This window comes from Capsicum annuum, chromosome 3, assembly GCF_002878395.1.
Source record: "Capsicum annuum cultivar UCD-10X-F1 chromosome 3, UCD10Xv1.1, whole genome shotgun sequence".
Classification (NCBI taxonomy): domain Eukaryota; kingdom Viridiplantae; phylum Streptophyta; class Magnoliopsida; order Solanales; family Solanaceae; genus Capsicum; species Capsicum annuum.
The window spans coordinates 45,547,750-45,562,968 of NC_061113.1; the positions used below are offsets into that span (position 1 = coordinate 45,547,750).

The window sequence follows — 15,219 nt, forward strand, 5'->3', positions numbered from 1 at the left end:
GAATCCATAATGATAACCTATACTTCCCTATCTATGTATTATTCTTGAGATAACATGATCAGCAAGTCTCAATTCCTTCCCAAATAATGCTCCTATATTTGCTAGCAGGAGTTTCAGAAGTTATACTAAGAGCTTGAGGGGAGCTCTCTAGTGTGTTATAAGTCCCTCAAGTTTAAAGTTATGTCCTCATTCTTATGAACCGTTCAGTTAAGACAAAGAAAGATGTGTATTCTTCGAACGTTGAATATTATGTTTTAAGTTTGTATCTCTTGTAGCCTTGTTATTATTGTGTTGTTGAAAAATCAAAGTCTAGTAAAGCCGTGTGGGGCTCTTTCGATTCACTAGCATAGTTGATTTGTTATTCATCTCATTTTCTTGCTCAAAATAAAAAAAATCAAAGTCTAGTGAAGTCGTGTGAGGCCTATTTCGATTCACTAGAAACTTGTTGTTCTTGTGTTGGTTGGAACTGGGGTTTAAAGGTGTAGTGAAAAGAAGGGTGGTAAGTACGATTTATTGAATATATGTATAGTCGAATATTATTACATATGATTGAGTTAGTAATGAAGTGATATGTCCTTGTGTGTTAGTTTAGTAGAAGGTAGAGAAGAAGTTATTAGTTAAGGTGAATTGATGTTTGCTTGAAGTATGAAGAGAGTTGTTGATAATGTTTGTTGTGCTAGAAAGGTATAAGTTATTGATGAAAATACTTGGTAGATAGTAATGATGTATAGAAGGAGGATGTGTTAATTGATTTTAAATAAGATAGATTATAGGGTTGTGATTAATCCTTATTGTTATGAGGTTTTAACAGACTAGAATCTTTGGATGTTTGAAAGGTAAGAATAGTTGACAAGATTGCGGTCGATCATAGCGAGAATGAGATACTAAGTTTGAATAGTAGATGATGAGCAAGGTGGATCTAATGATTGATGTGTTGTGAATGTTAGACGTACGGGAATGGTCTAGTAGGGTTAAACAGTGTGTGAAAGAGCTTAAGTTTATTTGATTCATAATCAAGTCTGATGTTGTAAGCATGATGTAGAAGTACGCCCAAGGTGCTATGGGGCTGCATTATTTTCGAGGATCATTGCATGTTGTGTGGTTAGTAGTACCGTTAAGTTGCTAGATGGAGAAAGACTCGTTAGATAATATACGATGTTCTTGATAACTAAGTTAAGGAGTTATGATTGAAGATGTTGAGCCTGTTAAGTATGATTTTGATTCTCATGGTTTAGAAATATAAGCTTATAGGCATGATATTGGTAGGCTATGATAGAGGTAGTATTGTCCGTCAAAAGTTTGGAGATACCCATGTTAAGCGTTAGAATCTAATTTTGAAAGTTGGGAGATTGAGATAATAGAAATAAGAGTTGAAGCACTAAATGGTGTGCACTCCGACTATGGGGATGCTTATGTGGATTCGAAGTTAGTAAGTGTTCAAGTATTATATGATGACTTTTAGGGCTATAGAAAGAGAGGGTGTAGCTCAGAAGATAGTATTAGAAGTTGGTCTTACGCTTTCATGTGTAGTCATTTGGGTTAAGTTCTTTTGTTCATGTACATTGTTATACCCCATACTCTAGAGTAAAGTGATTGCAGTTAGACTAGAGTTTACATAGTAGTTCACAGCCTTAGAGTGATGGCTTAAGTCTAAAGGGGAGATAATAGTACAAGTAACCAAGTCAAGCTTTCAGATTCTAGCAGATGTACCAGTTAGTTGTAGAACAGTTGTAAGGAATCATGATGCCTGACCCAATCTCATTTCAATATTTCAGTTGTCCCAATACCTGCTCAAGCCTTACGTTCAGTTCTATGATCTTAATTCATGTTCATGCATATGATAGAGAATTTTGTACTCCCTTAATTCCCAAGAATAAGGAGTTCCAGTTCTTTCAGTAGTTGGAATCACGTTCCATAAGTTATGAACTCCAAATTTAAGTCATACAGCTCATGACTCATGTACTCAAGCTTTACGGTATGTTCAGTTCAAGTATTCAAGCAATACTTTTAATGATCAGCGAAATTCAGGTTTATATGATGCATGTCCTCGAGTTAGACCTCTTTGATAAGATCATGATACTAAATATTCTATTCCTCAAGCCTCAGTTGAGTGTCTGGTTATTCACAGTATCCCTTTATGTTTTAGGCCCTCATGTCCTAAACTTCTATTACCTTTTCTTCGACCAAGATAGTAATGATGATCAGTTGTCTAGATGGGAGAGAGTAAACATTTCTTGTTACTGGAAGATAGTTGTATGCTTATATTAGCTAAGGCGGTAGAGTGTGAAGTAAGATTAAAGCCAAGTCTTTAATACCCGTCATGGTTAGTCGAAGTTTTATATGCGATGTTTGGGTAGTTGAAATCTTATATATGTCTTCTTAGAAGTAGTGCATGGAAGTTGTTCTTGATATAGGTTTGTAAGTTGTGACAAAGTTATTTTATGGGAGCGTGTTTAGAAGTGCATATATGGTTATAAAAGTAAGCTTGAACATCTTGTTTGTATATATATTGGGATGAATGTATTGCGCGTTAGTAAATTTCTAGTATGAGGTCAAATGTGGTTGTTGGAGTGGTAATGAGAATTTCGCATAAGATGAGAAGTTGTGAAATGCAAGGTGTGTTGAATTTATGGTTCAGGCTAGTATTACAATGTTATGTGGTTCATCCTATGATTTTGAGTTAGGTTTGAAGATGGTGAGAGAATTTAGTTCAGTCTAGACATCAGTAGATGGAAATATTAGTGCTATATGAGAATTATAAGTTGAATCGAGCGAGTATAGTATTTAAGGGGAATAGTATAGATGAGGGAGTATTCGAGAACTGCTGCTAAGCTTGAAAGTAAGAAGTTGCATCGCCTAAAGCCTGGTAATTTTATCCTAGTTTATGAGTTATATGTCTATATTCCATGTTATGCAGTGTTGAAGAGATACTCCAACTATGTATAAGTTTCCAATGTAATTCAGTCAGTATAGCCAGCAATTCAGTTTTACAGTGAGGCAGACAAAATCGTGTGGTTTTACACCTTTTTCACCCAGTCCTACTATCTGAAGTCTCATGCATATGACCATTCCAAGATATAATCTATTCCATCTATGTAAATTGCGAATTCAGTTCAATTCGTACATCAGTTTCAGTTTCAGGATTCGGGTATCTAGTCATGACTTAGTTCATAAGTATTCATTGAACAACCTTCGTTTTCCAAGTATTTCAGTTTAGACAATGTGATATCCATTGTGTAATCTTAGCCTCATTTTCTCATGATTATGCCGGCACAAACAGTCACTTCGTAGTCTATAAGTACGATCACGCCATGAGCTCATTAAGAGAATTCTAAACTCTCAGCATGAGTTAGCTCCCCATGATAAGATAAAGCAAGTTAGCTCAGATTCAGACGAAGATAATAGCCTTCCTTAATTTAGTCCTTTTTTTTTATCAAAGATTCAGCTATATGACTATTCTTATTATGAGTTCATGCATTCTATGAAGTACCCAAAAGTCTAAGATGAAGAGTGAGTTTAGCAAGTTATTTCAGCTATGAATCCTTAGTTTTCTCTGTACTCTTAGCCTTACGAGCAATATTCGAGGACGAATGTTCCCAAGGAGGAGATATTGTAAGACCCCATAAAGTTCCCTCGTTGTTAAGGCTTTCGAAACGAATCAAAAGAAGTCTTACACTTAGAAATTTTGCTAAGTGCTCAACACTTGTTTATTTTAAACCTTCAAACTTCGGGAAATTATTTATCGACCTTCCCGACCTTCGTTTATTGATTTTTTTATTGTGTTGCGATGGGGCAAGGTAAGAGTATATCTCGAGTGAGTTTTAGAATTTTTAGACGAGCCTAAGGGCGTGTTTGGGTTTTAGAAACAGTAGCTAAAGGCTATAGGGAGGCACCGCCTAGTTTAGCAAAGGCTCTGGGCAAGGCGCCGCCCAGCATAGCCAAGGCGTCGCCCTGGCCATAGCCTTTTTGCCTAGTTTTCAGCTTTTTTCCTCCATCTCATTAAAGGTAGAAATGGTATTTTCCACCCATTTATCATCCTTAACACGGGATTAAATCCCCAAGACATCAAAATAAGTTTATTTTCTCTCAAAATCACCAAGGACATTCATTAGGCTTTCAACCTAAAAATCCAAAAGATTCAACCGTAGGTTTTTGATAATTTTTTAAGATTCGGATTTCCCATTGCGGAGGCTACAAGAAGCACCTATCAATTGTACATAGCATCTCAAAAAGAAAGAGTCCATAATTTGAGGTATGTGGGGTTTGAACAAGAACACTCTTTCGTTCTTGTGCCCAAAAGATTTAGATTTTCCTAAAGAACTTCGTATTTCCAAGATGAATTCATATTATTTTGCTATATTTTAAATTTATTAGATTATGGAATTGTTCAAGTCTTGAATTGTATGATTATTTTGTTCAATTATGATCTAAATTGAGAGTTCATGATATAAATTGCACATTTCTATATTGATATCATGTTTTCAAGAATTTCCAAGAGTTGTTGTCATGAGTTGAACTTTATTTTGAAATCGTGAGTCTTTGAGGATGAATTATTGATTCTCCAAGAAGTGTACTTATATTTTCATGTTGTTGAGATTTTAAAACTTTTATGAAAAGTCTATCAAGATTTCAAGAAAAGAATTGAGTTTTGATCCTAAGCTAAGAAAGAAATCCACATTATTTGTTTGATTTAAGATAAAGGGGAAGCATATTGGCTCCCATTACATACTGTTGAATTGTTTAAGGTGGATTTTCTTAAAGTTATGAGCTAAGTAAGGGAGTAGTATTTAGCACCAAGTTGGACTTGATTCTGAGGTTTCATGCCCCAGAACTATGTGCCCTCGTAGGTTTCTGATAGGGATGGCAATGGGGCGGGGCGGGTGCGGTGCAGTGCGGGTTTTAAGCTATGCGGTGCGGTGCGGGTTTTAAGTTATGCGGTGCAGTGCGGGTGCGATGCGGGTTAAAGTAAGTTTTTTTTTAAATGGTGCGGTGCGGGTTACGGGTATATGCGGGTTTAAATTAAAAAAAGCTAAAAATTAGTATTGCTCTCGTGAATATACCTAAAATTATATGTATTCTTCACTTAAAAATTTGATACTTAAAATGACATGTATAACAATACAAATAAATAATTTTATAATAGCTTTTTTAACATCTCTATTCATTTTAATAAAAATATGCTATTTGATCATTACTTGTACACGTTATACTTTTTGACAATTTTTAGTGAAAAGTGATATAATAGAAATTAGTTATTATTTTCTAGTTGTAGATTTAAAAATATTATGATTTTCAATGGAGTTACGATTTTTTTAAAAAAAAGGAAAAAATAAAAACATGGGGCGGTGCGGTGCGATTATGCATGGGTATAAATGTGGGGCGGGTTTACGCGGGTTTAAAGGTGATGTGGTGCGGGGCGGTGCATTTTTAAAACTTGTGGGTTTAGAAAAAACCCGCACCGCACCCGCAACGCACCGCACCATTGTCATCCCTAGTTTCTGATTTACCCCAAGTGGGTTAAGCTAGTGATCACTAAAAGTTAAAGGTTCTACTCCAATGGCAAGGATAGAACAGCTCTCCCCAACGTGGGAAAGACGTTGGACTCCATGTAGCTCACATAGTTTATGTCGGTTAGAAGAAACTCTCAAAGTTATATAATCTCGAGTCCCAACTGTCCCAAAGTTATATAATCCCGAGTCTCAAGTGTCCCAAAGTCTCTTAAGTTTTCTAGAGTCTCAAGTCTTAAAGTTCCTAAAGTATCAAGTTCTTGAGTTTTAAAGAAGTTTTACTATCCTTAAGCTAAAAGTGTAAGTTTGAAGGTATATTGATTTTGAAGGCTATGACCCTATGATTCCTAAAGTTTTCAAGTGTCATGCTTATTAAGTTCCTAAGAAGTTTCTTGCTTTCATGAGATTATAGCTTATGTCCTAAAAGTTGATACTTTAAGATTTTATCTAATTTACAAGTTGAGAACAAAGAAAGAATACAAATCCAAAACAAAGTGAAACAACTCACGTGATTTCTATTACTATTTCCTGACCACAACTTATGAGAATTTTATTCAAGCTATGAGAGTCATTTACATTTAGCATGCATGATTTCTATAAAGAGTGATGATCTTGTTTAACTATTGCATACACCCTCATATACTCAGTACATCCTCAAAGTACTGATCCACATATACGTCTATGTGCTACATTGTCTCACAATGTAGGTATCAGTTCAGTTGTAGCACGCATACTATATTCAGACAATTGCAGCTTCCAGTCAGCAGGTGATGGGCCTTTTGATTCAAGGGCTCGAGTCAGTTCTACAGTTTGATATTTTCCTTACCTAGTCGTATTAATTTGAGATTGTTGGGGGTCATGTCCCGGCTATCTAAAGTCAATGCTAGTAGAGGCTTCATAGACAGTCAGTAGAACTTGATGTATTCAGTTTCAGTTTTGTTTCTAAGAGCAGAGTTGTAATCTTGTAAATTTAGTTTTGTATAGCATGGATTCAGAAAGAGTTATTTTCTGCTGATTTTGTACAGTTTTATGTATTTTATTCAGTTGCGTATGAGTTATGCCAGTAGAAGGGTTAGCTTGGGGTCACAAGTGACCCTAAGCACCGTGTGACGTCTCATGACCCATTTTCGAGGCGTTACACAGTACCCTACAGCCCATGGGCTGACCGGGCCAGATCAAACTGGGTCGATTTTCTTAAGTGAACCGATTTGGGTCGGGTTAACCTGGCCCGTTTAACAGGTTTATCATTTAACAGAACGAATATTCTTAAAACAACTTCTACGTCTTCAAATAAATAACGATCAAACAAGTTGATAGTGTAGATACATATATACATGCAGACTCCGCAATGTGATATTTAAGCACTGAAAAATAGTTGTGATATATGTTAGAATTTATGTTTAAATTAAATTAATAGTTATAAGTTTTTATGAAAAGGTATCTTTTAGTGAAAGATTGTTTCTTTTAAATGAACTTTTATGAAGAAATGTCTCTTAGATGAAAGGTTGTGTCCTTTAGTATTATTTGGTTTCCAACAATTCTATTTAAACTCCGTCTAACTATTTTCTAACGTAACTTTTTCACAGAATATCTTTCCTTACAACATTCACCAAAGAATTATTTTCTCCCCCCAAAAAAGCAAGTTTCAGAGTTCTTGCTTAACAGAAGAATCTATTCACTATTTGCTTAGTGCAGAATTCAATTGGTTTGTCATATCCACTAAAACTATTTATATAGTCTCTCACAGCAATCTCACAAAGGAGCTGGTGCAAATATCATTTTTAGGAGAACGTTTCGCACGTGTTTCAAGCCTCAAATCTTGTATTCGTTGTTCGAATTATCAAACATTTATCTTTGTGTTCTTCTCCGTATTTTGTGTTCATAAAATATATTTTTCAATAATATATATACACACACAATAATTAATGCAAAAAAAATTGAAAATGAAATCTAATTTCTTCTATTCTTTTATTGGTACGAAAGGTTTACAAGATTCCACGCATGGTCGGCATAGGCTGATGGGTAGTGTCCCTTTTTGTGGTCTGATCTTGTTCTACACGGCATACCTATTTATAGATACAGCCAACAGTACGTGAACCAATCTAATGTAGATTCACCTTTATTTTTCATGAAAGTTGTTTTTTCTCTAAAAAATGAAAACGTTAAACGTCCTCACTTTGTCGAGGAAATAGGTTGTTGTCTACTTGTATAGTTATAATTAAGCAATTTTCAACCCGGGACTTAGATTTTGGGATTAATTTAAAGAGCACAACTTTGATCCTCAACTTTAGTTCTTAGTATACCCGATGTCAGACTTCAATGCTATATTATTCATGCTCTAAATATTCAATTCTTGATGTGCAGAAGGTGTGAAGTGTCCCCATAACTGGTTGAGGGAATCCTTATATATGTGCCGTACACATTTTGGGAGGAGTTTTTCCAATAAATCACTTAGAGAAGTATTCTTGTTACTTCTTCCAGCTTCACTTTTCATAATATGTTGAAGGTCCTTTTTCGTATAACAAATTTAAGATTGATTAAACAGGTGCAACGGGGTAAGATTTATGGGTGGATATTGAATTGCTACTTCTGGAACTGGCAGATTTAATAATGCAATTGTCAATTTGCCATCTCACACAAATTGCAAGTGCATTTATTTTTATATATTACCATTGTCTAGTCCATCCCTCAGAGTCACAGCTGCTGACTCCTAGGAATCGGTCTGAAACTGACAAATGAGGACCATTAATATTATCTATGTCATAGTTTTGTCCATGACTAGCTGGAACAACCTTAATTATATAGTATATAACTATACCTTATATTTAATCACAATTTATATCATTATTTTAAATCTTCACTTATAAACTGTATACATATTGCTTTCTTATTTTCAGTTGCTTATTTTGGAAAGAAAACTAACATTTCGATCAATTTCTAGCTTAAACGAACATCAGCAAAAATAAACTATCAGCATTTAACGTTACAGCACCTTTGTTTTTTCCGGCAAACAAATCATACCTGTTGATGATGTGATGTATTTAAAATGATGATAGAAAACCATCCCTGGATGTCAGTGGACGGAGATCTCTCAATCTGATAGGGGAAAATGGGGGGTAAACAAGGTCTCCTAGACATAAGATATTTCAAAGATCATCGTTCAACTTCTATACAATTATGACTCCATTCTGATTTCTCAGTTTGATAAGAGAGTGAATACCATTAAACTGTTGATAATAGTCACCTATGTGACACGATTGGAGGAAGAATGGTTGGATAGAGGAACAAGATGAAATTGGAAAGGAAATGAGAACGAATACGATTCCATAAATGTCATGAGCCGGTTCTTCCGTCCTGGTTCAGCAACAAGGCAATACTAACCATAAGTATTTTTTAATTTGTTTGGAAAACTATTTCAGTTTAGTGAAAATTGGGGTATTTGGCCATGAGAATTTCAAATTCAATTTCAAGTTGTTTTTGAAAACTTGTTTTCACTTTTCCCCAACTTCAGTTTCATCTTTATTTATTGTTAGAAATGACCCCATTTATTTTTTTTTACAAAAATACTCTATTAACTCACTCTGCAGCAGTGTATTGCCGACGGGAGTAACTTAACCGTACTTATAGTTTGGTTCAAACTTAAGCTACAATGTTGAGCTTTTTCAGTAAATTTACAATGTGCTAACATTGATTTTCATCTAATGGATTCACTATTTCTCGCTTACTAATATGTTTATTGCCTTTATAAATTTATTAGACGTTATTGTGTGTGCATTATATTTTTCTCACTTTAATTTGTCTTTACTTAATATTTAATATATAATCGTATTTTAATTTTTACCCACTTTTTATAGTAAATTTACCCTATACTCTATTTGAATTATAGGTTTCAAATGTTGATGTGTGACATTATGTAACGATAGAATATGATATAATCTATCTAAACGTTATAGCAAGAGTGCTAAGCTTTTCTCTCCTCAACATGTATATATTTTTGTTACAAATTTCATTATTTACTTCAAAGTGTTTCGATCTGATCCATGTATGCCACACTATTTGAGGGGCGAATTAGTTGGGCTCCTTACCTCCATTCTTGCTTGTTTTGGCAAGAGATAATACTCATTGATAATATATAAACTCGGCGTGGATCACGTTGTGATTATACATATAGAATTTATTTTAATATCAATTACTATTTTTAAAATAATTTTGTTCTATATATATAATTTTATTATTATTGTGAGACACACGTGCAAAGAACATACTCTAAACTAATTATTGATAAAATACGAGAAAAAATATATTGTAGATTAAGATGAATGAGTAGGATACATGCTTAGTAAATAACACTCGAAACTTCATCATGAATAGTTTGTCCTTTGGTTCATGAAGAACTCACTGACTATGAATAAGAGCTGAATGTTCTCAAAATTATTCTCTTCTCTCACATTTAGTTGTATCTCATAGGTAAATTAGTTAAGTTGGTGATTTTGATATTATTTAAAAATTGTAGGTATAAAATTATATTTTAAACAGTTTTTCCAAAATTAAAAAAAAAATTCAAAAAAAATGGTCAAACACAACTCCAACTCCAACCCAAAAAATATTTAGTTTTCAAGGCCAAACACCTACTAAAGATAGCACAAGTAACCTTATTAACAATTCATATACGGAGAGTTGAATCTTCTTATAGCAGATCTCAATAGCGATGATGGAATAGTTGTATCAAGCTTGAGAGAAGCGAACTACACCAAGCAGCACATAAATTTGTTTGAGCTGAGTTTGCCAGTAGAAAGGGGAAGGAAACAACACCCCATTATGTTGCACAGTTGTGGTCATAGCAAGTCTCGAGATCTCCAGAATGGAAAATTCAAGACAACTACAGGCTCACTTGTACGATTAGATGGTATGCAATTACCTGCACTACTGCACGCACAACGATGTCTCTCTAATTTGAATAGCAGACTTGCTGAAGTTAAAAGAGTTCAAGATAAGATTACTTGACAGTTATCGGAGATTCAGAATCACCAATAAGGATGCTGAACATAATAAATAATGTGATACACACGTAGGAATTTCAAACGTTAGTCAAATATGTATCACAGGGCAAGAGATTGCTATGTAGATGAAGTAAACAAAATTGTCCAATTCAATCATAGAAACTACCATCAAGAGAAAGAGCACTATGTAAATTGAACATTATGCAAAATACAAAGGAATCATATGCAACAAAATTCTACATCATGTCGTCATTTTAGTTGTGAACCCTATCAAACTTGATCAGCACTTAGCAACTCAATGAGCTCTAGCTTTTTCAGTTTGGAGTATCCCCTCAAACCACGGGACTTTGCAATTGCTCGCAGTTCTGTTAGCTTCATTTCAGCTAATTCGTCATGTCCAACATGGTTTTCTTCATCATCACTAGCATCAACACTTTCATACATTTTGGCAGTATCATCATCAGCCATCTCATCAAACACATCCTTATCTGAGAAAATCGGATGAGTGTCAGAATCAACCTCACTTTTGGGAATTTGGCCAAGTTCAGGGTCCAGATATATGTTCTTTTCCATCTCATCTGTAGCAGTAGATGCAACAGGGTTATCCGTATCTCCCTCGTGATAAACAGGCTGAAATTTGATCCGCGGAACTGGAGATCTACGTTGGAAGTTTGACTTCGGCCGGTTAACAGCTGGGTTGCCAATTTCTTGTGCCACATGGTTCACATTGCTATTCAGCTCAGTGAAATTGCCAGCTCTCTCTTCAGAGAATACATTGCTTTTATCTGGCTGGTCAAGGACAAAGTTGCTGCTTCTACTGTTACCGGTTTTCTTCCCTTTCTGAACTGAGTGTTTTCTTAAAAGCTTGAGAAGGGAATCAACTGTTTCACTCTCTTTACCTTTTCCTTGCGACTCATCAGACTTTTTCTCCTCTTTGATCGCAGCTCTTTCCCGAAGCTGAGCCTGGACCTTTCTAAATAGTTCAACAATCTCCTTTTCCCTTGGACCTGGAGTAGCTGTAGCTTGGAATTTGGAAGTGTTTGATGTAGTAAGCAGTGGCCCATTTCTCGAAGATAACATTTCAGATTCTTCCATATTGTCATAACCATCTCTGTCTTCATTTTGCCTGTTCCTCCCCCTGGAGAACCCATGCTTATTTTGCCTCGAAAATTCTGGATTTCTTTTATGATTGCTGAAGCTACTAGCATTACATATATAAGTTGTGCTCTTGTAAGGAGATTTCAAGTTCAAAATCTTGACCTTGGAAAAGTGCAGATATTCACCATGAGAAGTGACTGTCCTCCCTGACAGTCCTGAGCAGGGAAGACATCTGCCTTCTGGGGAACCAATCCCTGAAATAGAATAATAGCATATATCTAAAGTGTTATAGCCGATTTTACATATATAACAAAAAATTAACTTAGGCATAAGACAATGTTTCTATGAGGCCATTTCATAGTCAAGGAAATGATCAACATGTAGGTCATGACAGATGCATTCACATTGCAGCTGAAGCTAAAAAACATCTTGTCCTCCATGTGGAAGGGTGACTAAAGAATGGGATCAGAGCTGCATGGTGAATATCAGAACAGATTTATTGACATCTTTTTCCAAGTAAGCATTTCCATTTACCGATTAAAAAGCATTCTTTGGGATAATTGTACAATGTTATTTCAGATTCCTTTCTATGCCTTACAGATATGTCCTACAGCTATCTAGAAATAAGAAGTAAAAAAATATCATGAATCCTGCTTCCACAAGAAGCATTTACATTTTAAATATGATATATACTGTTGTCACTACCAAGAATTAGTAGTATTAAAAATTAACAAAAATGATGATTGCAATGAAAATAATCCTGAAGTCATCATGTCAATCGACACCAACAATGCACATAAATCTACACTAAAAACAGAGGGGCAAAGGCTACTAGAAACAGCGCAAACAGACAACAAAAAATGGAGCATAAAGAAATATATTGTGAACAAGACAAGATTTGTGCCATTGTTAGCACCTTGCGGGAAGATAAAGAAGTTGGGAGAGTTCTTGGCATGACAAGGGAACCTATGAGAGTTTTCTTAGGTCTGCATACACACTACACTCCCCGGATCCCACTTGTGGGATAAGACTGGGTATGTTCTCATTGTTGATGTTTTGGTGTGACCAAGCTGATGTCTGAACTTCAAGTAAAATTGGAAGAGCAGAAAACTAAAAAGGATCTCAAGAAAATATAAGTTCCACTAATAGGAGCTTGTGGGGTTTGAAAGGAAAAACTTTACTTCAAGAAAAACCGATATGGAAGACCCAATAAGTAGCGATACATACCAATAATTCTGCATATTTGTCACCTCAAAACCCCACAACACCACAAAAAAATTCACATTTAACCATATTTTATGAACAATGTAAATGAAACCACTGCTTAAACTATTCAAAGAAAAGCTCAACCACTTTAGCCAAATCAAATGCAGTCAAAAATAAACTGTTTTGACATTAGAACCCGCAACGAATTCTCACTTTATTTATTTATCAATAGCACCAACAATAAACATCATTAAATTCTTCTTTGCTAAATGAGAAATTACTGACTATCATAATGAAAGCGTTCAACTAGAGCAAAATGGATACAAAGGATTCAAATAGCCGACCTCACCCAGTTGAGGAAGCAGGAATTTCCCTGAGGAGTTCAAAATATGAAGAAGTAAACACATAAAGCCGAAGGGGGTTCAACATCTGCTAGATATACATACAAAATAATTTTAACCATATATAAATAGTATAACTTTCCATTGATAAACCCCCTTGGCCCTACCCAGCTGTGCCAAGGCAGAGCCAAGCGACGAGAAGGGATTGACGAAAAAGTACACTGTATATACAAGGTTAAACTTATTCCTATAGTACATATAGTAGAACCCATGTTGTGGGAATACGTTGGGTATGTTGTTGTTATTGTAGTTGTAGTATGTATAGTAGATGTTAAAAAAACCCTTGGCGTCTTCAAGTGTTTACCTTTTTATATTTTGAACCCTAGGTGATTCCCATCTGTCCTAGCCTATCTGTCCTAGCCTTGGTGGACAGAGTGACCTGGTATTTGTTCATGCTGGGAGGTGGGAGATGGAGGTATCCCATGGATTTAGTCGAGATGCACCAAAGCTCACCCAGAAACCACGGGTATTAAAAAAAAAATCCGACTCCGCCAATGAGCTTCACCCCTGACCTCAACTAATTCTGTATTGAAACATAGTTCTTGGTTGCAGTAATTAATAAGTTTTCCCTTATTAGATAGTATTCTCACATAGCTATGCCGTTAATAAGAAGCAGAGTAACTAAAGCGGCCGCAACTTTTTAACTCAGACATTTCATCAAACACGTTGTAGGCACATCGAGAAAATAGAAACATTAAGAAAATGAAAACATTCCTACATTTCCCAATCAAAATATCATAGTGCAATAGTATTATCTGTCTCTTGTTGAAATTTGGGCATAAGATAGTGTGCACAGAAGTTGGCCCGAACAGCACAATTAAACTAATAAAAAGAGAACTCAGCCACAAAAAAAATCACCTGGAAGGTTCTTGGGAGTGAAATCAATAGCGCTTGACATTTTAGGAACTTGAGAAAACATAGGAAAGAGTTTTCAGTGTCAATCAATATTTTGCATTTTGGAAGTTCGACGCTGTACGAGCTTCTGGTTGCCGTTTTATATGTCCTGCACACTGATAAGGGGGTTTTATTTTTTTGATATATTGACCATTTCGTGGGGTCAGAAAAGAAAGTGTGAAATTTCAAAATCTAAGTCAATTGCGCCCCGTTTTGGGTTTGAAATGTATTACTTTACCCACTCATATTTTTGGCTTCTTACAATTTTAGGTCTCTTCATTTATTTCTTTTTTTTTTTTTTGGGTCGGGGGGGGGGGGGGGGTGTTCTTCTTTAAAGGTGTAAAATTAATTTTGTAATATTCATCCATCATTGATTTTGTAATACATTAAGGAGTTATGTGGTAGGATATATTAGAAAATTGAATATTGATTTTGTAATACATTAAGGAGTTATGTGGTAGGATATATTAGAAAATTGAATATATTTCCAGCCTATGTATAAGAGTGTATTAGTAATAAATACATGGATAAGTATGCTAAAGACAGAACTTTAGTACATCAAACCAAACAATAAATAGAAATAACCAGAGCATAATGAATCTAAATATTACTAATTTCAGCATTACTAATAAATCATATTTTGTACTTTCTTATACTCTATCAAACAACCCCTAATAATAAAATAAACAAAAATATGGCATAGTATTTCTAAAACTCGAGAGATGCGACTGTTGTATTTTTATCTCTTATAGAAAATAATCTTTTGATGTCACAAACAGATATTCTCTTATATAAATAAGTTTTTTTAAAAAAAAAATAATAATTAATTTGTTATATTGTGATCTTTGTTATAAAAGTTAAGGTACAATCTTTCCACATTCATAACTACTTATGTTAGCCATTATTATCTTTAATTGACTTAAATTTAATAATATTTTGATTAAAAGCAAAATTTCATTCAACCAAGTATAAACGCTTACAAAACCGGCTAGGTCTATTTGGACTTAGAGGTAAGTCTCATAAACCACTTGTACAATCATAAACTAATAATTGAAAAAAATAATACAAACAATCTATGCTAGACCGGGTATTATTGTAGTCAAGTCAAGAGTA

General features: G+C 34.8%; 1 protein-coding gene across 1 annotated transcript; it reads right to left on the reverse strand.

The window, feature by feature from the left end:
• Nucleotides 1-10,604: 10,604 nt before the first annotated feature.
• LOC107863824 (rho-N domain-containing protein 1, chloroplastic) lies at nucleotides 10,605-14,342 on the reverse strand. The gene is made up of 2 exons (XM_016709983.2): nucleotides 14,071-14,342; nucleotides 10,605-11,859 (listed from the first exon to the last, which is right to left on the reverse strand). The coding sequence occupies exons 1-2, from the start codon at nucleotides 14,129-14,131 to the stop codon at nucleotides 10,778-10,780; spliced, it is 1,143 nt and encodes a 380-aa protein (XP_016565469.2). The 5' UTR covers nucleotides 14,132-14,342; the 3' UTR covers nucleotides 10,605-10,777.
• Nucleotides 14,343-15,219: the final 877 nt, after the last annotated feature.